General features: G+C 41.6%; 2 protein-coding genes across 7 annotated transcripts in view; both read right to left on the bottom strand.

The window, feature by feature from the left end:
• LOC128759168 (BTB/POZ domain-containing protein kctd15) overlaps nt 1-14,327 on the bottom strand; it is a 41,029-nt gene extending 26,702 nt beyond the window's left edge. Inside the window, exons 1-2 of one of the 5 annotated variants that reach the window (XM_053865923.1) lie at nt 14,291-14,327; nt 3,808-3,983 (exon numbers count right to left, since the gene is read on the bottom strand). In XM_053865923.1, the coding sequence (XP_053721898.1) occupies nt 3,808-3,983; nt 14,291-14,314 (200 nt within the window). In that variant the 5' untranslated portion in view covers nt 14,315-14,327. The other 4 variants (XM_053865925.1, XM_053865924.1, XM_053865927.1 and 1 more) reach the window with 4 other exon arrangements.
• Nucleotides 14,328-20,465: 6,138 nt separating this feature from the next.
• LOC128758864 (carbohydrate sulfotransferase 8-like) overlaps nt 20,466-26,576 on the bottom strand; it is a 183,062-nt gene continuing 176,951 nt past the window's right edge. For both annotated transcript variants that reach the window (XM_053865303.1, XM_053865302.1), the window contains one exon: nt 20,466-25,757. In XM_053865303.1, the coding sequence (XP_053721278.1) occupies nt 24,630-25,757 (1,128 nt within the window). In that variant the 3' untranslated portion in view covers nt 20,466-24,629. The remainder of the gene's footprint in view (nt 25,758-26,576) is intronic.

The raw sequence follows: 26,576 nt of genomic DNA, 5'->3' as shown, positions 1-26,576 counted from the left end.
CGTATTAATTATAGAAATAAAAGAGGATTAAAACGGAAACAAAGAGGAGGGAGATGAAGACGGAGTGAGAGCTGTGGGGGAATGAGGGAAGCAGTGGGTGGAGAGGTTAGAAAGGACAGGAACGAGTTAGATCTCCCACCCCAGCAGTGCCAAGTGAGTGCAGGCATTCGGGCAGTAGGTGGGCAATATCTGGCAGGATCCTAGCTGCTGCAGCTCGGTCGGCCGGCACCTCAGAGCTGCCAGAGAATCTGCTGTAATGGCTGGAGGACCTGACGCAGGTAACAACCATTCTATTAGAGCAGATGCTAACAGGAAATAAACACTCACGAAGCTTCCTGTAGCTTCCTGCACATCACTCACCCCAAACACAATATGAAGAATATCAACTGACATGCATTAACACCATTAGACAAGGAAAGTATAAGCCCAAAATTTGTCATTTCTGAAGCCTAAAATACGTTATATTAAATTCATTATTTGACACAGATCAAGTATGAATAAAGTTGTTTTCTTGAAACCTTACATGTAGCAACAGGCTTCACTAATGCTTAAAGATTAGCATTACAGCTGAATGACTGAAGTATTTAAATCCAGTCTTAAATGTATGTATTTATATATGTGAATTAATCTAATTAAAAAATTATATTTGGATAGGTACTAAGGAGTTCAAACACCATCTATTTCTAAACTGATATTTTAGGATGATCATCGTCAAAATTGTTGGCCATTAAATGTTTAATTTCACAAGTTTATGAGACTATTTTTCTTGTTTTTATGTATCAATTACAATCCGACCTTATATACTGTATCAGAAAAATATGGAACGGCAGATGTGATTTTTTTTTTAAAGACACCCAAAACTGAAGACGTAGAAGAAAAAAAGTTGACTTAAAAAAAAAAAAAAAAAAAAAAATGACGAAGCCAAGATAATTGCTCCTCATCAATCGGTACTTGCATATCACATGCTTTTATTTTGTAACTAGTCTCAAATGAATAACAGAATGAATGTTCTATTCAAGACTCCAGACTAGCTCTGTAAGCTGCTGAAATCTTTCTTTCCAACTCAAAATCGAGACCATTTAGAGACATCTGCAACTGTTTGAAGAATGACCCCTAATTCAGCAACATATTTCACATAAGGCTCCACCCAAATGAAGTTGACGTTCAAACAATGTTTTGGCAATTTTTGGTTTTCTTTTCTTATTTCAATAGTGCCCTTCCACACATCTTAATATGATGAATGGCATACTAGTGTGCTCACGATGTCAGTCACATGAATGTCTTACGTCAGACTTCATGTCTGCAAATAAATTGTTTACTCAGACGAGACAACAAATGACACTCAGAAATAGAAGCGTTAACTTTTCACACTGAAAGCTGCATAATAACAGAGAACAGTTCATGATTAGTGCTGACGCGTGACGAATGAGAACCGAGTCTGGTGGACTGTTCTGAGGTGGCTTCTTCTCTCACAGAAAACCTACACTCTATCTGACGGTGTCTTTGGTGAAAGTTAAGAGGCAGTATTCCTCTACACGTATTAACAACACAAATACTTTTTTTACTGTTTTGTTCACAGACAAATTTTAATTTGTGGAAAACCTTTTGGGCTACAGAACCACATTCATGGCTGCTAATAGGAAATGAAAATGAATATGCTATGTTTTTTGAGAGATGTTGGTCTGTATGTGTGCACCACCCTAAGCAACCTAGACTTGCACGTGGGCACCCCAGCAAGTCTCACCACTAATGATAAGTCATTTAAAAAAATCAGTTCCTTGTTCTAAACGTGTTTTGTTGATACTTCCCGGTCATCGTCACTTGTCTTAGAACGTGTCAGTCAGCGTCATCACTTGCTGAGCAGCACATTCTTGAAGTGAAAAACAAGGCCATTACATTCTATTATAACACAGGCCCACTTACACAAAAGACAGCCTCAACCAAAACATTCTCTCTCCTCCAAATGTAATGATGCATCTCCCAACCCAATTAGGAAACTACTGGACTTAGAGGAACCTTCTGAAAGCTGCTTCACATGTGAACACAAAACCTTCATCTTCTGAGAGGAAAAAAAAAAGTCCATCGCATCTCCCTTGTCTCTGAACATCTCCTCTAATTTCCACAGTTTCTATCCGACGACAGACTGCCCTCTTTGAGGGTTTCACAGAGTGAGCATCAATGTTTCATGAGCACTGTCCCTTAATATGGGCCGTGCAGAGGAAGATGGATCCCCGCACATTAGTTACTAGACTAACTTTCCCCCAGCTCCCTGCATTATTCAGCAGGCGATCTATTAAAAGTAATCATCAACTTGAAACTCTTTAACCCCGCGCGGCCGATTAGCTGTCACCTCCCCTGGATTCAAGGCTGCCCTTCTGGACCGGACATGGCCGAACGCAGCGTGTACACGGATCTGTCTGTGTAATTGTTTTGCTTTCTGCTGTCAGCCATTATCCTAATTCACACAAAAGGGCCCCTCCTTCCACTGGCTCCAGTGGAAAGAAGTGCCCCGAGGCCAAATGTACACTGAGGAGGCTGGGAGACAGAGGAACACAGTGTGAGTGTGTGCGTGTAAGTGCATGATCCGAAGAGAGAAAGAAACCAAAAGAGACAAGGAGAGCAAAAGAGGGAGAGATCGAGCTACCCGGGGAGAGTAAGAGAACATATGTGGCTGAAAACAGAGGAAGAACGAGGCATTCTAGCGGACACTCGCGCCGCTCTTTTCTCTCACTGTAAAAACACTGTTTGCTCTGACGTGATTCCTGCTCTATTAGCACCGTGCCCTGTGTGCATCACTCTATGAATAACCTCTTTGTTAAGCGTAACACTGAGGCGACGCAAAATTCAGAGAAACACATCACTGTGTGGAGAAATGAAATCTTCAGAATCAAAAATTCACATTGACACCGCTACGCCCGGGTAAAAATATAAACCTCTAAAGTATGACAAAAACAATGAAGACGGAAACAGAGGGATGAAACAGGAGACTCCTGTCAGCGGACTCCACTTGTATAAAGACTTTATTATCAGGGGATATGGTGGATTGTTTCCTGTAGCCAATTTGGCAGATTTTCTAAGAACCTGGTGAATGTTTACCTTGGCCCACATGGGGACGAGTCAGCTGACATGAATCGAAAACTGCAGTCTTTAGTAACTGACATGCTCAAAGAGTGAAGTCTGGGGAGCAAGCAGATGCACTTGAAAAGCAAATCTAGCAGGGTTAACGTCTTTTTTTATCATTAAAATTGGCGGCGACTCTCTGCTCACAGAATCTTTTTTTAAGTGGAAAATATTAGAATGACTGTTTATTTGTTTCACATTTTAACAGTTGGTTTGACTTCATGACTGAGGATTTTTCTGTCGAAGAAAAAGTTGTTTATACGTTTATTCCAAGAGGATTATCATTTTGTATTTTAAAAAAAAATCCCTTATTGAAACAATACTAAATAGTACTGCTAAAAAGAGGATCATAAACAAACCCACCTGCAAATACCCAAAAAACAAAGCAAATAATTAAGAAGATGTAGCAATAATAAGAGATATTCTTATGTATGGGTTGCTAAAAAAGAACTGAAAACGTGTGGTAACAAAACGCATCAAACTACACACATGAATGCTAAATGAGTAAAAGTTAATTGCAACATAAAAAGCGCTCAAATATGAGCCTATGAATTGATTTGTCAACTGCTCAGCACTCATTGAGACAAGCACGTGTCCAATAATAGGATAACCAGCTCAGCTTGAACATAAAAGCATATAAACATAACACATAGAAATACAAGAGAATCCAGCAGAAGTCAGCCTTACCTTGAGTCTGGATACTTGGTGAGGGTGGCCAGGCTGCTGGTGTACATGTGTCCCCCGACATCGATGTGCACTGGGGCGTTCGCTTTGGTCAGCTGAGCCGGAAGAGGGATCCCCTGAGCGGCCAGGGGAGAGACCGGGGACCGGGTCAGAGACAGCCGTGACATGCTTCTTCCCTCCTGAAAGCAAGTGTAGATGAAAGCCATGGATGTGATTGCAGAGCAGCACAAGTGATCCTACACAGAGGAGCAGATCGTATCCTTCCTGTATGATATCAGATCACTTCCATGTCTGTCTGGTCGCATATTTAGCCTGGAAATTATTGCCACCGCTCTAATTAAGTATGTTTGCATCTTTTCATGCGGCACCGCAGGCGAGGATAGGAAGATGCTTATTAGAGAAACTGAGAGATAGACAGATAGAGAGGGAGTGTGAGAGAGAGAGAGTGAGGCGATGGAGGGGCGGGAGGAATGCTAGGTGTCAGCCTCTAGGGGAATAAAACAAACTGCTGCTGCAATATTCTAATTAAAGGTCGCCTTATGTGTTGGATGTGATGCGCCCAGACACACCAAGCACCAATCTGAGAGCCAGAAAAACAGCACAGTGGGAGGGACACGCACTTCCACGAATATCAAACATGGATTGGATTTTAAAACTTCCGAATCCAGTCCCCCAAACCTTTTCACTTCCACTTTAACACCTTGAGCTGCTTCGGGAAAAGTACTTGGAAACTTTTGATGCATTTGATCGTAAGTTTGACGTTCGAAATGAGTACACTTTATAACGGGAAAATAAAATCTTGTCGATGTTCCACTGATGAGGACAGTTGAGAGGTCACACTGTTTTAATTCCCCACTTGGAAGCACTGGTACACTTTAAATCTAATAAAAGAAGAAAAAAAACATCGAATAGCTTCATGGTTTCAATCTAATAATACAAAAAAAGACCTTGAGATGATTCGATTTCACCCCTCAGTGATCTTGCAGAGTTTGATCAGCTTGTTGGTGCACAAATGTTTACTGTCATGACTGGTAAACTCAATAGCCCCTTGTGAGAGTCCAGATCATCATCCCTTCAGCTCTGGACGAGGTGCCTTTGGGCAACAAAGTGAGACTGAAGGCTCTTTATGTCGTATTCTTTCCTTTTTTTCTCAGGGTGTCGCCCGACTCGCAGCGGTATCATGTTCGTTTAATACGATTACAGAAGGAGCGGATTACATTTCCAATCCCAGGGACGTGGAGGAAAACTTGAGGAGTTTGTGGGGTAGCGGTGTCACGCGCACACACGAAAATACACGCACAGTTAGACAGGAAATGCCTCACAATCAAATCAGGATGACAAGAGGAAAAAAAAACGCTTTCAACGCATCACGTTAAGTTGCAATACGAAGCTGACCTGTTTCCGCCAGAATAATTTACATAAGATGAATTGTGATAAAAAAAAAAAATCACTCACTCATCCCACAACGATTAGACGAACACCAAAGTCTGCGTGTCAATTCTCTAACATGGCGTCTTATTCGCGCTGTACAATTAAAACAGCGACGAATCTTGTCAAATAACCACAACCCACTGGCAAACAACAGCCTCCACAGCGGACTAGCTCCCAGTCAAAGCGGGATATTGGGCATGAATTCATCACCATACCGTTTCAAACATCGTAGGGAGTCCGGAGGAAATCCGTGCCGGCGGTCAGTCCCAGCTGCTGCCTGCGCAAAACCCACGGAATTCTTCACAATCTCGCTCCAGAAAATGAAAACAAACCGCCACTTGAACACTTTAAACCTTCACTAACACTGCACCGACATCCAGCTCGGAGCTATACTGTTGTAGGAAAAGCGGATGTATTCCTACGCAGCGTTACGCGCGACTATTCCTCTGACTAAACGCAATAGAGCTCCGGTGAAGAGTCTCTGTGGCTTTAAAAAGCTGAAGTTGAGCCTCGACCTGTCCCTCACGGAGCCTCTTTCTTTCGTACGACAGGACGCGTCCTTACCTTGAACATAGATGAGACGATCTCCTTCCCCTTCTCTGCTCTTATTTTGGCTGCGCGTAAAAAAAAAGAGTGCGCTCTTGCTGCCGCTCCGTATATTTCGGCTTCTAAATGAAACTGCCCCTGTGGTTTGTTATGAGAAGAAGAAGAAGAAGAAGAAGAAAGCCAATAATCCGTCTCTAAATAACAGAGCTGAAAAGGAAAAATCTTGCTCCGGGCTGCCCTGGCGCCTCTGGGCCAGGGATTAGGCTACAATTAGCTCAACTCCACTCTCTCACTCCGGCAATTTTCTCAAGGAGCAAAGCGTGATATGCCCCCACTTTCCCCCCCAAATCGTGGCTGCACTGATATCATAACTAGGAGTCAAGTTTGGTCACAAATTCAGAGCAGCAAAAAGCAGATTGCAATCGCTGTCATTGGGTCCGATGGAACAGCTCCCGGGGCAGCTCCACACATCTCCATCTCCAGATTTCAAGTGCTTCTCTTTCACACAGAAACTTGTTGATGGAGACCGAGTGAAAGAAACATGTTGAAAAATGAAGAGATATCCTTGAACCAATATCTTTCATGCGGCGATTTCCCGTCTCTCCTCACTCCCCCTTCTATCTCTCCCTCTCTTTGCCTTAATGTCTGGAGTTGTAAGGGCAAATTTCCCGCAGGCCATTAAAACCAAATGACGTCCACGGACATGCATGCATGCGGCTGCAGAACGCGCCCTCGCAACCTGCCCGCAGCCAAATGCGCCATTTCAATTATAGCGCAGGGCTTAGATGGAGATATCTGCCCAGAACACCCCCCCTTCATCACACTCCTCCTCCTCCTCCTCTTCACTCTCAAATGAAAGAAGACAGCCTCCAGACTTTTTGGGAATATAAGATTCGGGGTGATTATTGTTTAAAAAAAAACACATTGAAAGTGATGGCGGCTCTGTGGAGAAGAGAGGGGGAGTCATCCAGGTGGCTCACACAACGGATGATTATTTATTTATTTGCATGTTTGTTTACTTGCGGGTAAATAACTGCGAATAATTGATGCAGCATCGAGACCAGTAATTACCCTGTACCAGCAGCCAGGGCCACGGATTTCTGGATATTTGGCGCCAACCAGTGTAGAAACTTGTTAATCGACTGGTTCCCTCCAGTTCTAAGTCGTTCCTCCCTTTGCCTCTGTATATGTGTATATATCTCATTTTGTGTACCTCAAAATTGCTCAGGCAAGTTATTATATATATATATATATATATATATATATATATATATAAAGTTAGTATATACTATACTAACTATATACAAGAGGTCCAGATGATTGTATCGTAAACAAAATGTAACTTCATTTTCATTCCCACATCACACTCACATAATCGCCACCGCTATATGACTGAAAATTGCTTTTGTTTGTCCTCACTATTCATTGGAATCAAGTGACTTCACGTGATTTTTTTAAACAAGAGGGCTTATGCTCAGTGTCTGTCCGTTACAAAAACAAATTGAAAAGTAAAATTATTTCAAGGGAATTTTCCGGAATTCCAGTGCTGTCCAGAATTACCATCTGACTCTAGGAATCCATAGATAGATTCCTCACTACACTTTACTGCGCATGTTCCTGACAGCTACTGCCACCTACGGTCCAATTGAGCCCATTTGAATAAACTATTAGTCAAATGAATTCACTTTTGGAATTGCATGTCGAATAAATGTAGGGTAATAATAATGGGTGAAAATGAAATTATGGCTTGAACACAGGGGCTTGGTCTGCGCTCTCTGAGTGCTTTTCAAGTTTCTCTTTCAATAATGTTTGTCAATCTTTTTGCTCTATGCATCACTACCATTAATGAAATCTTCATTTGCCTCAGGGGTGAGAGAACACCAGACAATTGCCCTGAAGATACATATTTGCAGACAGCCTCTGTCAAAATCTTTATTTCGACTACCACATTCAAACAAAGCTTTGAGGCGTCTACTGATTGTCTATAGTGCCTAGTACTGTTCAGAGCATGTTTATGTTCCAAAGCGAGCACTTTTATGAAATATAACACAGAAACCCAAACATTTACCCGAGCAATTTCTTATGCAAGGCCACATTTCCCAACATATTAGGGTGAAGTAACTACAGAATGTGGTGCTGGAGTGAAAATATTTAAATCAAGTTCAAGTTGGATCACTATTCCTACTCCACCTCCTGCATAACAACTCCAGTGAACAGACTTTGTTTGTTCCTTCCTCTTATTCTTTACTAAAACGTATCAAACACCACTTTCAGATTTATACTGACTTTCTGTCTCAGACAACATCAGGTGTCACATCTTGTTTAGATTGGTCCTAAGGTACTTGTCACACCAGGCCTCTTCATCCATGAACCTCATTGATCATCTTCCTCTTCTCCTCTTACCCTGTTCCTCTATCTCCAGCATTCTTGGTCCAACACCATCTTCTCTCACTAAGTCCAAACCATCTGACCTCCTTAACGTCCAACTTCTCCACATGAGCTCTCCCTCTGATATACTCACTTTTGATCCAAAGAACTTGTAGCCCTCACCAAGATGAACTGACCCAGCTGGGAGTCCGGAGCAGTGTCCAGTGTTCTAGGCCCACCCAAATAGACCAGGTCAGACTGAAGAAATGATACCCTATAATGTACAGGAAACGGTGTCTGAAGAAAAGGGAAGTTGTACAGTGCTGCTGTATTCACTTGATGGCATGGTGGGAACACATATTAACTATTAATAAACAAATCACTTGCTTATTTATGGTCAATAATCAGTGACTATGATGTTGTTTAATGTGAAGTTTTGACCAATGCTAGGTAAAATGTAGTACTTTATAAGGGTTAATTGCAGTGCAAATAAGTAGATTAAATTTGGTTATACATGTTTCCTAATGTAAAGTGTGATCATTTAGGTAACTACAACTAGAAACTGAACTCGATCTTAAAGAAGCAAAGCCACTGTCTACGACAGTGACACCTTGCATTACATCTGTGTTTAGTGCTTCACTTTTAAAAGCACATTCAAAAGCGTATTCAGGAGGTGTTTGACAGCAGCAGCCGCAGCAGCAGCAGCAGGGGTGGGAGTGTGAGAATGTGTCTCTGTGCTTGAAGCAGGCCAACTCCTCGTAATGAGCCAGAGCTCCGAGCTCCCAGTCTCCGCCTCTGGCACAGATCTGTTGTTTCCAGAGGTACAGACTGGAGGGCAAAGTGGGATTTTTTTCTCATTAAAGGAAACAAGCCCCGAGATAGTTCAATTACATGACGTATGCTAGGATGTTGTAAATTTAAAGATTTAAATAGCTTACAAAGTGGCCCTGGGCCCCATCAGTTAATTTCCTTAATTTATGGATTTTTGAGTGGTGTCGATGTGAAGGAGGAGAAGTAGGTCATCTTAGAGCGTTATTAAAACCCCTCCAGAGATCTCACACTGGACCCAAACAACTCCCCTCTTGACCAGCTCCTCAGCCGGTGGATCTTTACTTCAAATTCACAAATGAGGAAATGCAGAATAAACTGTTACACGCAGCTCAAGTAATACGATTATAAATGTTTACAGTTGAGATAACAACTCTGTCCAAAGGGATTATTCCGCTGAATTTAAATGCACCTTCATTTGAAGTTGCAGTTTTTAAAATCCTGAGACATCTTGTGATTTGCATTAACGCCCTCCCACTCTGTCCAAATGCCAAGATGCCAAGATGTGATGTCCCACGGCGATCTGAAAGGTCATCTGCCTTCAGCGAAAAAAAAAAAAAAAACCTCTATCACACGGTGATTTTACTCCAATATACTGTATATTAATTGACTGTTTTTTTGGCAGGGATGGATTGCAGACATTTGCAGATAAGAAACTGACTTTTCTCTGCTGTAGTTTTCACCATCACTTGTTTAACATGCATCTACTGTATGGGCACTGGCGCAACAAAGCCTGGGATAGGCCTTAGACTATTCTGGGAAACGCAAGCAAATGCCAAGAAAAAAATGTAGTTCCTCAATTTCTCTCACCTTTTACAAGGTGCGCACGTTTTGCCCGCCAAATTGGCAGGGGGCACACATTGCTCAAGACTTGTTGTACCAGAAGTTCTACTGTTCTGCTGTCTTCCATGAGGTCAACATGGCCATCATGTGGATCACAGCACAGATGGTTCTGGAATAGTCATTCAGAATCATTAGGTTTTCCACAACTCAAAAGACCACTTTTGAAACCACAACCACTGCACTTTTGGCCCTCCCACAAACCGAGCTATCAAAGTCAAATAGATAGAATGAGTTGACAAACTTTGAATATCATCCCAGGTTACTGTATCCTTATATGGATGTAGGAGAACCATCAAATCCATCTTGTGGTCTTAACACCTCAGTCATCTTCACTCAACCATCGAGACACAGCAGTTTTGGCACTCAAAATAACACTATCCTCTCTGCAGGTCAGTCTGCAATCTCAATTTTTAAACATTTTAGCACAGCATCATCTTCTGATCAGCTTAAACTATTTTTTAATTATATATAATTCTATATTGTGTGTATCAGTATGTCAGCACTCAGCCAGAGGACCCTGTACCTGCTACTGTATCCGCACTGATTATTTTGGCCACAACAAACCTGAAGGTCATTCAGGTCAGGACATCAGCATTTGAAGCGTGAAACAAGTCTCAAAAGTATTCAGTCGTCCCAGTTGAAATCTGTTTAACAGACAACTCCAGAGAGTCGGTGGTGTTCAGTCAGCCAGGTCACCTACTGTACAGCCGCTCAGAGGTGAAAACAGACCGGCGCCACAGTCTCGGCTCTAATCATGAGCAATTGCGAGAATCTCTTTAAAGCAGTTTTGCATCAGATCAACAGCGCTGCTCTCCCCTGCGGCAGGCAGAGAAAAAAAAAGTTTTGAAAAGAACACTCAGAACTTGCGTTCAGTAATGTTCTCATGCCTTGTGGAGCTGCGTTGCTGTCAATCGCAGCAATTTGACATTCTGCTTGATGTCGGTGTGTGTCTGAGGTGCGGCAGTGACACTTATTGTTCATTATTTCACATCGACTGACAAAGAGAGAGGGAGTCAGAAAGAGGGTAAGAGAGTGTCACTTTATTAATAGACTGTGTGTGTTGTTGTGCTGTACACAAACAACTAATAAGCAGAGCACAACATTCCCTCTAGACTTCAATGCTGGCAATTAAGTTTCTAAAAAGGCAGAGAATATTTTCTCTGTTGTGCGTGGTGTAAATGAATGTTATACAGGTGCAGCTGGGATGACTCTCATCATCCGAGTCTTGAACAGCAAGCGTGACGAAGACCAGCATTTCAAGTGTTGGTCATTGTTAAGGCTTGAGTCTTGGTCGGTGTTGTTCCAATATGTGGCTGACATTTCCTTAAAAGATGATGTGGAACTGGGTCGTGCAGTGACATGACTAAGTTAAGAAAGCGGCCATTTACGGGTAGAATTCACAGGTGAATATCCAGTTGCCTTTCTTTGGCAGCTGCTGGGTGGTGGCCAAACTGGACAAAGGAGAGCAAAGCCCTTTAAAATGTGGGACGTGTGAACTGAAAAACGATAAGTGGCAGACAAAACGAACAAAAAAATGTATTGATGAACTGTGTAAAGAACATGTTTCCGGCGAGTCGGCACAGCTTCAGTGGTGACCAGAACTGTTCTGACTTCAGGTATTTCAATGTTTGCACTAGATGTTGCTGAACAACAGACACTACCAAATCCAAGACAAAAGGTTCATATACAATACATCCACTGATCGATTGGTACTCAAAACTTATTATATATTACTTAAAATAATTACTTCTTATCTTCTTATCTTACCCCTGTATGCTTCAACTACTGCCAGGCTGAACAAATTTTGGACACACCTTCTCATTTAACAATTCTTATTCTTTATTTTCATGATTTTCATTTTAATATTCATTCTTCACAAGAAAGCCACCCTTGGCTTTGATTACAGCTTTGCACACTCTTGGCCATCTGGCGATGAGCTTCAAGAGGTTGTCACCTGAAGGTTCGCAGTGCTGTCAAGAAAGCAAATGGCAGCTACTTTAAGTCATCTAAAATATTATTTAAAAATTAAGCTTTATGTCTGTGCTACATAATTCCATATAGCCTGCTTCATATATTTGATGTCTTCAGTGTGTATCCACCATGTAGAAAGTCGTAAAAACAAAAGAAAAAAGCTTGACTATTTTTGCAAGCCATACTTGCAAAACAACTTCTCGCACTGGTATCACACTGTCTACATGTGACTCAAGACAAGCTGCTGAGGATGGACGGATGACTCATATGGGTTGGATAAAGAACTAAAAATCTGTTTGTGAAGGAAGAAAACTTGGATTGGAACTGACATATCAGCTTTCAGATCAGGCAAAGAATTTCCTTTGCTGTCATCTTGTGGTCAGAGAGTACAATTACACAAAACATGCATAAAACGACTGTTTAATCATACAAGATTCAAAGTTATGACCCTTAATTTGTCGGTGGGGGTGACAAATGACCAATTCCCCTCCCTGAGTCCATCAATAGCACAACAGTTGAGCGGGATCTCTGCTTGTGTTTGCTCAGCAGAAACGATGTGAACTGTGTTTTATCTTCAATCACATCTGGCAGGCATCACAAACTATCCCCCTCTGCCCTCTCTGTTCACTCAACATGCCCCGTGGCACCGCACAGAACCCACAGTCCTCATTAGAGTGCATGTGTCATGACGGCATCAAGCCGCAACCTTGACTTCTGCTTGATATTTACCATAATCCATCACAACACTGCCTTCACAACAGTCGCAAAACACTCGTCTTGAGTGTTTTTTAGACTCGGCCCGTGTTAGGATGACAGGACCCTAAAGGGGACCCCTTTGTCTTTGGCCATGTTGTTGGGACTAGTAATGGCCCGAAACTGCAGTCCCTGTCTTTTCGTCTCTCAGACGAGGGACAGGGTTTGAAGTGTCTTCTGAAGGCCTGGTGCTTTGTCAACACCGAGGCCCGAGCACTGACACCACGGTTGCTGTGAGCCCCAGGGTGACAAGGAGAGGAGGAGAGGGTGGGTCACTGCAGACTGGTTAAAAAAGAGACAGAGAAAGAGATGATGAGGGGGAAGGGTGCCAGCTACTGTGGCCGTGCAGCGCCCCAGGCAGGACGTGAGTGCTCTGTGCAGCAGTCTGCCTGATAGGGACTCTGGCTGATGACATTTTATGGTCACAACATGCAATCCTACCAACTTTAGTTGTTGAAAATCCAGTCCTCATACACCGAGGGTGGACTACTTTATTTATTTGACACAACCAGACAAAGAGCCATCCAGTTTTACATGATGTCTGATTGTAACAGTGATTCTCACAAACAGTTGATAAGAAAGTTCTTCAAAATCAGGTGCTCCAACAGGCCATTTTGAATGAATAATAACATAAAAATAAAGGCCTTGAAGGAAATTGGACTGGTGGTTGTTCAGGCTGTCCATCTTAACATGTGGCTGACACCACATTGGTGCATTCATCACAAAGACCAGAGGACCAAGTCAGTGTTGACTCACTAACCACCTGCCTCACTCCACTTTGTTTTTATTTTTATTCCCTTTCAGAGTGCTCAACCACAGCAACTACTCTTTTCCATGCGAAGCGGCGCCACCATGTGGCGTCTTCAAGAATTGCAGCTGGCGGTTTGTGACAGAATGGTTTTAGAACGGCTCCATGTTTATTGATTTTATAGAAATTGCCACCAGTGTTTCGATAACAAAGGGCCTGACAAATCTCGTGATATATCACAGTGTGGATATTTGGGCACAGCCCTCGCCAGTGTCACACCTGGCTTCCTTGTTACCGAACTGGAACGACCATAAATCGTCCTTGAATCTCGGGCTGCAACGACTCCTCGACTATAAATTAGTTGCCGACCGGTTCGTTAGTTGACTTGTTGAGATTTTTCGCTAAGCACAATCCACAGTAAGAGGAGAAATATTGAAAGGACACATACCAAATTTTGAGCAATCAAAACTCAATTTTCTACCCAGGATTCCCCCCAGCATTGAAGTCACACTTCAAGTTTTGACAAAAACACGCTGAAAAATTAAATCCCAGCCCCTATGCAGTGCTAAGGAGAACCCTAGTAAAGTTTCATAGCAACATTAAACACAATATACGCTATTTTAACACATCTATTTTATTTATATTCGTGTATATTTTATTTACAACACTATAGCATGTTCATAAACCCGTATGCGCTGTATGCTGACAAGTCGACTAATTGTTAAAGTACTTGTTGACTAGTCGACTATCTCAATAATTGTTAGTTGCAACCCTACATGAATTAAAAATGACGTCTTCAGTGGACGTCAAACTAAGCCCAACCAGCTTGTGGAAAACTAGCATAGCATTGCAGCCACGCTTATTTATTACTCATTTCTACATTTTGTGAAAGATTTTAGTAACTAAACACGAATTTAAAATTATTCACAGAGCTAAATAATGACACAGCGAACTAAGAATGAGCTTATAATGGAGTGGAAAATGAAGTCAAAAACTTACATCGTCAAAGACCGACATCAACATCGAGTGATGAACGATAGTGTGAACGGTGCTAACGGTAACACAGGTAAACAAGGAAAGAGAATGCGAGTCACCAAAGTAAAACAAACCTTCAACATAAAAGCATGATCAGGAAGTCTGCCAATAAAGAACTCACAACACAAGAACTGCAGTAAAGGACTTATCTGTATAGAATTTCACATTTATTTGTTGATTCTGGCTGGAGTAATTAAACTCCATAAGGCATGTGTTTGTGACTGGCGTCTCTCGGTGCGCAGAACCTGTGCGACTGACCCCATCAGTGTTGAGTGCCTGTTTGTCTGAGGAGAGTGATAAACTTTAGTATTGTATTCAAATTCAGGTGGTGTTCAAATAGGGAATCAAAGCTACTTCCAGTCCCTTCATTAAATTCCTTGTGGAAAGCTCTGGATTCATGATCTCAGGAGTGTAAAGGCCCGTGTGTCCTTGGCTGCAGTGGAGGATTGAGAGTTGGCGCGGCGCTCACCTGCGCTGCGGCCCAGCCAGCCGGCCTGCAGGCGCTCCCAGATAACTCCTGTCTGATTAGCTCCTTAGGAGGACATCCTTCCAAAAGCAATTCAGAGGACTCCCAGTATTAATTTAGTCCAGCCAGAGAGGACCATCCATCGTCGGTGGGACTGGCCAGGCTCCTGGCGTTCCCCACAGTGTGGCAACAGCTCGCCACCTCGCAGCCTGTCACTATAAGTGATAGTCCTGCAAGTTTGTTGCCTCATGGTGTGTCTCCCCCATCAGGCAGCGTGTCTTCCTCCGCTGCTTTCCATCTTTCTCCCTGTTCTGTCAGCAGCAGTTCAAGGCAGGTGTCCTCGCTGTAACTCCCATCACTCACGCGGCTTGACGAAGGAGGAACACGGTTCAGACCTCGCAGGGAGCAGGTGATTCATTCGGAGCTCGCCTGTTTCCCTGAATGGAAAAACACTCACTGGTTTGATTGTGTGTGCCAGGATCATGGCTTAGAAAAACTGGGAAAGGTGCTCATGACTTGGAGAGGAATGAAAACTCTTGAGAAGGCTCTTGAGAAATGTAGCAAGCGACGGGCATTGATAGGGTCAACACCATCATCGTCCGACAGCTCCCAAAACTGGGAATGTCTCACTGCAACTAGGTTTGTGAGAAGCACCGTTACAATCAAACATCATGTAAAACTGGATCGCTCTTTGTCTGGTTGCGTGGGTCCGTCAGAACACTTCAGATCACTTCCACATTACTCTGAGCATTGGCGCCCCACAAGGGTGCGTGCCTGGCCCTCTGCAATCTTCTCCCTGCTGACCCATAACTGTGCACCGACCCACGGAAGCAACCTCACCATCATGTCTGCAGACGACTCCACTGTAGAGGGCCCCTTCACTGACAACCAGGAGCCCAACCACAGAATTGGAAGTGAGTGAAGACCACAGTATCTTTGTGAACTTGAGGAAGACCAAAGAGATTGTGGTGCTGAGGTTGGACGAGTGACGCTGGCTGCATCACAGTGTGGTGTTGAAGCTGCACTGCATGAAGACCCTCCAGCTTGTTGTGATGATGCTCATCAGTTCCCCGACTCCACATCATTTTCACACCTACCTCAGTTTTATAGGTGACTCCGCCCACCCCTCTGGCTCTGGAGCACCATATATTTCGCCACAACGAGTAAATGTTCCCTGAAGGCTGCAGTTCTCAGTGGCTTAAACCTGAAACTGCATTCACCTCTGGTTTAAACACAAGAGGACATTGAAAACTCACCTGACTGAGCAGATGACTTCCCCATGACCTTTGACACTAAACCACAGCGGATCAGATCACTTTCGGCAGGTGGTCTTAAAATTGTGGCAACAACCAACGCACCTTTGTTGATGAAACAACATTTCAACAACATCATTATAGCCATTAAAAATCAGATGCTGCGCAAGGCTGAGATTCAAAATCTCAAACGAGCAGCGCCTAGTATTTCATTATCTTTAATGTTCTCCAAATGGGACCGCGGAAGGTTAAAAGGCTCGTCCGCCCCAGGCTCCATGTTTCATCGCCGTCATTAAAGATTCTTTGTTTATTGATCGCGCGTCATTAAAGCGGCTGCATTATTCAAGTCAATAGCTTCACAAAACTCAATTAGAGGACATGGAGGGGCTTTCGTCGCTCCGCAAGGCCTCGTTCAGAGGCTGACAGGTGAACCATCCGCATTTGTTACAAGCGCACCGCGTCTGCAGCAGCGTCCCTTCACCAAGCGCAGAGGACTTCATGACACCGAGATAAACAATAGAGGGTCAGTCACCATGCGGTGCTGCCACCGTGTGGTGGTAAAGTGAACTGTCTTTTGAATGCGCCTTTAATCGTCTACATGCTTAAAAAGCAGAAGATTTCGTTGTGCCTGCATAATGACAATATAAGATTATGATTAAAACAACAAGTTTTATGTTATAATCAGATTTTTAATTTTATTCCTCTAATAGTCAATTTGTTTTTTTTTGCTTTAATATTTAATATTTTGTCATATATATATATATATATATATATATATATATATATATATATATATATATATATATATATATATATATATATATATATAGAAGAAAGTTCTAGGATATTAAAATTTTTTAGTGCATGACTAATCAATTGAATACAGTCAGAAGACAATATTTGAAATCCATTTTTTTATTGGTGAACTGTGCTTCATAAATGAAATCCAAAAGTAAAGGTCAAGCACATCCGCAATCCACTTAGGCCGGGTGCATTATTCAAAAATGTAAAACAAATACTGCAATACAGTTAAACAAATAAAATAAGGCTATTTTCAAAACATTTAATACAAATACAGCAATTCAGTTAAATAAATAAAATTCTGAAATAAAATAAGGCTGTCTCAAATAGGCACTTGAGCTCAATATAGCAATCAACATCATCATCAACATTGATATATATATATATATATATATATAATTTTTTTAAATTTATTTATTATTTTTGCTTTAATTTGTCCCCTTGCGATTACCGTCAACTTGTCCAAGGGATTTTTTTTTTTTATGACATTATGACCACTTGCCTTAGGTGAGGAGCATATCCTTGAGGGGCTTAAAAATTTCTTGCCTTTGTGATGTATTTGTGTCTGCAAAGGTCAGCATCTCTAAAAAATGGGGTCATAAGTGACCTGTAGGGTGATTGTTGCACATGCAAGCCTAAGCCCAAACACAGAAACTCACTCACACAGACGTGTTTGCCACTGTGACAAGTCGGTGTCTGTGCCAAAACAAACACAAATACCATGAACAAAGATTTTTAAAAATGGCTGGACAAGTTTTCGTCAGTGACAAACACGTCACTCAGCGAACCAAAGACTCAAACCCACACGGTCTTATTCATCTGCCTGTATCCTCCTGTCAAACATGGAGATTAAGGGAAGAAAGCCAGAGCGATAAAAACAATGGAAGTGGAAATTGGAGCAGCGTCTCTCTCTCTCTCTTGCCACCACACTGAGGTTGTTTATGAGTTTGGGAAGATGTGTGGTTGACTCCCATGGAACCCTGAAGCTGATTTGACTACACAAGCGCATTCTCTTCAAAGCATGTCAAGATTTTCCACGCACACTAATGAGCTAAATGGATGGCTTTTGTTTTCTCCACAGCCTTAACTTCCCCTCAAGTGCTCGCATGACTTAAACAAGAGCTACCGCACCAACTCGCCTCCGGCAGATAATCAAATTTCCAATTCTTCTAAGCGATCAATTTGTGATGCCGTGCACTCGTCTGATGCACGTCTCACGGCCACGCAGGCGCACGCACGTTTGCTGCCGGACAACTGCAGCTGATCTTGAATATGCTGATCTTCGCCATTGTTTGTTTCGAGCATCTCCTCTCCAGCTGTCACACAGACGTCCCTGTGGGCTCAAATATTCAGCACGGATGTGCGTCATCGTATTTGTGTCTGCACAACCAGGCGTGAAGCTGTAGATATTTTCTGAGTGTGTTTCAATACTTTTATTTTGAAGGTCAAATAACATGGGATGCCACATCAATGGGCATGGATGTCACATGAAACACGGGGGTGATGTCGAGGGTTTGCATCATAAACCAAGAACATGATATCCTCATGTAACTGGTTTCAAGGTCATTTGAAGAGTCTGCATCATCTCCAGTCCGACCTCATTTGAACTGAGAGTGCTCCCAGACGGTCCAAGACTTGTTCAATATGTGAGTGCTGCAGTAAGAGCTGAAAGAAAAGAGGCTGTGAAGCACATCCATTTTGCATGGTCTCGTGTATCTGTGCAGCTAATGAGCAGGTCTTACGTCGCATCTGGGTTTGTTAGGAATCGTCTATGAGCTCATTGTTTCATTTTTATTTTAGTCTTCTTCATCAGGAACTCAATGGTCTCATCATCTTATCGGCAAGTGTTAAAGACAATTCACATTTGTAGCATTTAAATCCTCAAAAATATGGACCTCGTGTAAAGGTGGGCAAAGGGTGGCCTGGGGGCCAAATGTGGCCCTTAGCTGGTCCTCAAGAGGCCCTCATGCGTTCAGAGCACAATTATGATTTCAATTTGAAATGTAACCCATTGATTATTATATTAGAAGTTTATTCTATTTTTTTTATTTTTTTCTGCCTGAATTAAATACTTCAATTAGTGTATTTTGAATGAACTGTATTTTTGCCCCTTAAATGAATAAATGAAAGATATGTTTGTTTTTGTCACTAAAAAAGGTCATCCATTATTTATTAAATAAGTTCTATACTATAATATAATTTCCCCAATTTTCTAACAGATATACGTCACAAAATTCAAGTTTAATTTAAGACCCCTTCCCTTCTCTCGGTCTGTCTTCTGGCTTGACGCCCCTCACGATAGTCTCGAATGTGCCCCTTAGGAAATGAAATTGTTGATGTTGATGTTGTTGATGACGCAACACCACGCTTGGATCATAGACATCATTACAGTGTGGTCTACAAGGATTTACTAGATGCCTGTTCTGTAGCTATATAGTTGATGTATCGTGAGTTGGACTGAGCGGATCAGACTGAGGTGGACAATAAGGTCGTGGGGCCGCATTATCCTGCCACCGTGGAGAAAGAACAACAACAGTTTGGCACCAATTGGATCCAGTATGCAGTCGTATCAGCTCCTAAGTCTGTGGTCAATAGGTGTAAAATTACTCTTAAATAAGATATTATAATGTACATATATACAGAGGCGATGGGTAGATGAGGTTTCATGAAACAGTGTCCTGATTTTCAGAGGCCACCAGATGCCAATGTATGCTGTAAAATGTTGATACTCGAACAACTGATTTGATGAACTCTCACTTCATTTCTAAACCAAAAGCGCCATCTAGTGGCCTCTAAAAATTAGGATGCAGTTTCATCAACCCCGCAATACCTTTTCGTGATTTCTCATCGAGCCATCACTACCAAACATGTTACAGCAGACAGTGCCATCTGATGGCCTCTAAAAATCGGGACACTGTTTCACGAAACCTCACCAACCCACCTCTAGTAAAACCTCCCTGACCAGGTGTTTGTCTGGGACTACATCTAAAGCCTGGCCTGGCAATGCGGCGCTGACCCCATAGAAGACTCGAGCTGGGCAAGACATTCAGTGAACCAAACGTACAGAAAAGAGGGAGACACGCTGAAAATGCTTAAGACAGTTTATTAGTAGACACTCGGCAGCCAGAAAGAAAACCACCTGAAGAATGTCTTCCTGAATTACACCGTTTGATTGGCAGTGTTAAATAAGGCAAAGGGCTCAAGATCTAGATTATATACACTTTTGCACCAAAGATTAACAGTTATACATTCACTTGTTGATGGAATTATGCTTCTAATGACTCTCCCAACACGTGTTGAGCGGACAGGAAGGACGTGGAAGAGTGACACCGGAATCGTTTTGGCCAAAGCTCTATATATCTACATTTAAAAAGACACACTGCAAAAGCCACCATTGTGAGACTGTACACATTTGTACATGTTACAGAAATCAAAGAGTTTTATAGTTGATTTTAAGTGATAAAAGTGCTCATCCAGACCAAAGCTTGAGTCAAACCAATTCCAATTTATTCCTTTAAATATACACAAAAATAAAACCTGGACCTGATTGGCATGGAAATTCTGATCATATATATATATATATATATATATATATATATATATATATATATATATATATATATATATATATATATATATATATATATATATATATATATATATATAGTGTATTTTTTAACATATTTACTGAGTTGAAAGTTAGGAAAGTTAGGACTCAATAGTTTATAAAAATGAGATGAAACATGATCCAAAGTGAAGACAGATGTTCTCCAGGTGCCTTCACTGGAAGTTCACCATATTTTGTGTACAGTCTTGTTTTTTGAAAAGTAGCTATTGTCACTTTGTTTGCAGGAATAATGTTGGGAGGATTCCTTGAGTGTGGCGCTTCTTCTGCCACTTCAGTCTGTTCTGGCAGCAAGAGAGCAAACAATCCCTCTGCTCACCTGCTGTCACACCTCTCCTCATCCCCTCCACGATTTAGTCCCAAAGAATATCACTATTCTTCCAACATACTTAGCAGAGAAAACCTTTTCGACCCGACCTGTTTTTTCTTAAATATTATTAAGAAAACAGATCTTTTTTTTAAAAAGATAAATGATTATTAATCTGATAGAGTGATGTGCACAAATATGGATGTGGAGACACTGAATCTGTGGGTGAGCGCGTAGGGACAGCGATGTCATGCAACAACTTAAAGAAGGTGTGTCAAGTTGTGGGACAGAATTAATGTCTATATATATGCCGCATGAGAACCACATTTTTTTGTGCTTCTATTCTGAATTTTTGTAAAACCTAAATTTTCCACCCACCAGCACAATTTCATTGTCCTCCTTTTCTCTCCTCCACCATGGATGTTTTGGCTATGACATCACATTGTATACTATCATGCACTTGGAATTGGTGACTGAAAAATGTTGCCTGTGAAAGACTGCAACATTTGTCATCCTTTAACTGACATCATAAATTCGCTTCAGCTCCAGCTCTAGCTGTAGCATACTCCTACTCTGAACCACTACACAGGAGGCTTTTGTTGTTCATTAAGAGTGCATTTCAATCCCAACCTGTAATGAATTAAAAAAAAAAAAACATTTTGAGGCAGACACATTTCCGGTGAGGGAGATGCTATTTGGTGGATGAAGATGAAATGAAAGCCTGTCACACCCACACTCTGCCCCGGGGCCTCGACTTTGACACACCTTCTTTATCCCATCTCTAGTCCCAAGTCTCAGAGGCGGTGTGGGATTTGTGACGGTAACCACGGTAACAGAAGCCCACTGAGGGTCATGTTTGTCTCATCATATACCGTATTTATGAACTACTTCTTCTGCTCTTTGAATGATGATATGATTCCAAAACACTGCCAAAACGAATGAGATTTATAATTGTGATGACTTTCACTTGGCTTACACAAGAGGTGGGCAATGTAAAATGGTAATAACGTTTGGTAAGTGATGGGTAGAGGAGGTTCTTGGTTTAAAAATAATTTCATAGAAGTCGTCGTCGAAGTCCAAACATTTTACAGTAGACAGTACCATCTGGTGACTGCGTCATGAAACCTCATCTACCCATCACTAATGTTTAGCATTAGCACTATTGTTTTTCTCATCTTTAATACAGTGGCATTGAAAAGCTTCCCTCCTGGCAAACCCGCGACAAGTATATTCAACTTCTGAAACACTATATTCACTCAAACATAGTTTTTCAACTGGTGCATGTTCGGTCATGGACAGTGTGACACACCACATTGATAGAAAGAAACATAATTTCACCAAGAAGCACTCAATATACACATATTTAATTTGTATAGAGAGATAGAGTATATTAGAAATACATAGAAAAATATATATATAATCATCTGAATGCCCATTATACAACTGTACACAGTCTGAAAAAGAGTCTATGAAGATGCAGTGTTGAACACACACAGGAAACAGTGTTACTGACAGAGTGGAATATCTGGAGGTTTTTGGTGTCACTCATGAAGAAGACGCTTCATCTCACACCCAAGCTGAATTTTCTTAATCTGATGTCATGATTTGGTTTCAGGTCGCGTAGCAAACACGTCTGCTGACTGACATTGGATATATATCGCTCAGTACCATCCAAAAATCCACCCAAGTAAACAGTGACGGGACAAGAAGACTAACTGAAGACCCACTAAGCTCCAGATACAAAATGCTACTGCAAGTGCACACGCCGCGGGCAGCACTTGACACGTCTATCTAACGTTTATAGGGTTTCTTTTAGTTAAAGCGTGAACATCAAATATTTGTATTAGTATGCGCTGATACATAGAGGTATTACGAAGCTGCTGCAAGTCAAATAGAAAATGCAAAACTTCATTGGAGTATGGAAAGTGGCGTGGCATAAATGTACTGCTAAAGGAACTATTGTGACGTTTAAAGTTTTCTTGTTGATCATCGAAGGGAAGCCACTTTAGGGCATTGTGGACGGAAGTGGGAAAAATAAAATAAAATATAAAAAATTAAAAGGACGCCAACATTTGAATTATACATAAATGTGTGGGCTTCAATCGACAATTCATTCTGTAATTTATAATGAAAAATCAGCTTTCCTTCTCTCATCAATGTGTAAATTTTGATTCCTTTTGAATTTACTTTAACTTTAAAATTGCATTATACAGTACATTAGTGGGATAGTTTTTTTTCCCATGTTTAATTATTAATCTTTCTTTCCCCCTTGCATAAAGGAATAATAATAAGTAATAAAAACAGCCAAACCCCAAGACACTAGAGGCTCACGATGTTACTAACTCTAAATAAATGTTTTTTTTTCATACATCACTATTTAAATGAATTGGTTCTCAAACTCAATTTTTCCACTTTTTATTTGACAGTATATACTGCCATAAATACGCTCTATATTCATATATATATTAGCAGCATGTTAGCCAGGTATTAATCATCAGTTAAGTTAAGAGGAGACAAGATAGTCCTTCACTCTTCCCACAAAGTACTGCTTACACGTTCACCATAAACAACACGGAAACTAGTGATTAATAAGAATAAATAAGCATGTAATTACTTTATTAAAAGTTCATATTTGCGTCCCCGATCTAAAGTGCTTTTTCACTAGACTGCAGAATTCAATTTAATTTCTGGCTTTAAATTTGCATCCTCTAATAAATGAATAGATGTGAATTAAAAATGAAGTATTGTTGCAGAAGTAAAACAAGTCGGAATCGCTGAAGAGGAAGGAACCCATTCGCAGTTTTGCCTACACGTGCACCTTCGAGACAAGTATGTGTTGATGGTAGCGATGAGCTGGTGAAGCTTTGTGAAACAGTGAGCTCAATAGATGGCGCTCCTGGTTTATAAATGATGTGAGGTTTCCTTAAAATAGTTGTTGATAAGAAAAAATGCTATTAGACAGCACCAACTCTGAAAATAGAGACTGTTTCATGAAGCTTCATCTGTCTATAGTAGGATACACCTACCAGCAGCCATTTCAGCCTTTTCAGGCCAGGCCACGAGAGAAGCAGGTGAGGGAGCAAACGTATGCAAGGCTTCATGGATTGAATGAATAAACTGGAAAATATGTTTAGAATGAGTATAAAAACGGTTTACAATAGGTTGAATTTGAAATTGATTTTAAATTTAAAAGGTGGCTTCATATGATATTGCACATCTTTGATTGTACTTTCAGCGCTCCTCAATATAGATGAAAATATATTGCTTCTTTGCGCCTTTAATGCCACACATGTTTCATCGATGGAGGAGCCTGACGCTGCTTTAGAAAGAGAAACATGACTTAATAGCTTTTAACCTCACACAGAGGTGAAGCATGGGTTACATACTGGTGTTCAACTGTGGCTCACCTATTGAGACCAAAATCATCTGTTAATGTTGGCTGTCTAATGTGGACCTATTTTGGGAGAAAAAAAGCAATAAAAATGACAATGTCTTGCACCTTTACAAACTTTGATTTGGATAAATATTGGACCAATACTTTTGATCTGAATTGCAAATGCTATTTGACTTGCTATTTAGGGCGTAATTTAAAGCCTGTCGAACAATAATAAACCATTTTTAGAAGCAATAACATCAATAAGTCTTAATTCTACAACACAGTGTGCTATAAGAGAATAAATACTTTGCATTTGAGGACAGTTTAGAGTATTTAAAACCACATGACACACGTCTTCTCCTCCTGTAATTGGGTAGAAAGCTATTAAGAAAACACTAATTTCGAAGGTGAGAGTAGATATTAGTGACGTGGAGGGAATGTCGAAGCGGCAGACGATGAACGTGTTTGGGAAAGGTTAATATAAATCCTTGAAAGGTTTGGAGTAGTTAAACATCAGGTAGTCCATGTAGTAAAAATCATAGACTCGCTGTCTTTCTAGAGTGCTCACTTGAGCAAAGTACTTCTTTGTTATCTGCGTGGAAGTCCGCTTGTCACTTGGGTTCCTGTCTTTAAAACTAGGGAGCGTCAGGTTCCCCGGAGCTCCCGTCAATCGCAGGAGGAAGTTGGACTCCTCCTCCATGTTCTCAAACTTGCCGATAAAGTCGTAGTCTATGTGGCAAGGGTTACAGAGCTGGTTCACCTGCTCCCAGTGAATGTCCATGCCCACGGGGCGGTGAACGTCCAGCAGGTACTGCACAAACTCCTGGAAGGTGACGCCGCTGCCGCTGCTCAGTGCCGCTCTGGAAGCGTTCACCCTGTACTTGGAGATGATGGGTTTGCCAAAGAGAGAGTGGTAGTAGTTGTTAGGGTTCTCAAACTTGTCCCTGTACGCCGACACGATCCGCTCCAACGGCTCTCGAACAAAGATGACTTTGGTGTAGCTCTCCAGGCGCTTCATGATCCCCTGCCGGTCGAAGCTGTCCAGCGTCTTCAGGTGGTTGCCGTAGTGGACCGTGTCATGTTTGATGCTCTGCGCGTTTGCCGCTTGACCCGCCAGCACCATCAGGGTCCGCTTCCAGTTGGAGCAGCCAGCTTTCGGTACCTGGCAGTACAGCAGCTTGTACCTGTCCTCCACGTAGATGTTCTTCACGTGGTGCCGGGTAATCGTCCGGGAGATGCTGCTTTTGTACTTGGTGCAGACCGTTTTCATCATCTGCCGCCGGCCCTCCAGGATATGGGCAAGCTTTTTCCAGCTGCGGTGGAGGTAAGAGCCGGAAGCAGGGTAGGAGAACAAAGTGGAGGAGGCGGAATCATTGTTGACGTGATAAACAAGCGGGCTGGTTTTTAAAAGTTTACGTTGTCTTTTGGAGACGCGGACTGAACCCATGTCCTGTTCTCGAGACCCGTGCGAAGCCGAGTTCTGCCTTCGCTTCTCAAAGTTCGGAAACTGCATCGGAGGGATCAAACTTGATAAGATTCCTTCTGCTCCTGGTGGCGGTTCCGGGTACAGCTGGGCTTTAGCTTGGTCCTGAGTGGACAGAGTCTGCAAACAAAGAGCAGTGTCAACATCAGTTTTTCTTTTCTAGCGTGGCGAATGAGTATGTAACCAAAAATAAACAACACGATAATGAAAAAATGTGCACTAGAACATCTAGACAATATTATACCATGTTTATCAATAGATCATTGATCACAACAAGCTCGGTCAGACAGCAGGTGGCGGTACCACTGCAGAACTCACTCTCACAACAGACGAAGGACACTTCATCAGGTAAAGTAAATGGTAGCAACGCCTGAACAAAAAACGAATTATTAAAAAAAATCAGTAGTTTAAAATTTGCACACAACATGCTTACATTAATGTGCATGTTTTTAAGAGAGATTAAATAGGAAGAGATAAATGAAAAATTCTAATAATAATAAGAGTATCAATATAATATAATATAATATAATATAATTACTAAAACATGTTACCGTCATTCTATGACCCCTTTCTGTCATTACATTCCACTGTTTTATAGACATCAATTCATTCATTTTCGATCACTTACTCTCTTAAGGAGAGCTGGACCATATCCCAGCTACTTGGGCAAGAGATGGAACAGGTTGTCAGTCTGTTGCTGGGACAAAAACCTCTCCCTCTCTCTTATATACAGACACACTTGAGGAAAAGTAGGCAGGAAAGCATGGATGAAACTACACACAGTTTTCAAATCAAGAGAAAAGAACATCTTTACAGTAATTATTGGATTCAATGCTACGACTGAGTTGGAAAAAAACAACTTCAATGACGCTTCATCTGAGCATCATAATGGAGGGAACAGATTCTGGTAACCATGACACATGATACTATCCTCATAAG

Source organism: Synchiropus splendidus, chromosome 5 (assembly GCF_027744825.2).
Source record: "Synchiropus splendidus isolate RoL2022-P1 chromosome 5, RoL_Sspl_1.0, whole genome shotgun sequence".
Lineage (NCBI taxonomy): Eukaryota > Metazoa > Chordata > Actinopteri > Syngnathiformes > Callionymidae > Synchiropus > Synchiropus splendidus.
Note: the sequence above shows the minus strand (reverse complement) of the source record. Positions and strands in the feature narration are given on the sequence as shown.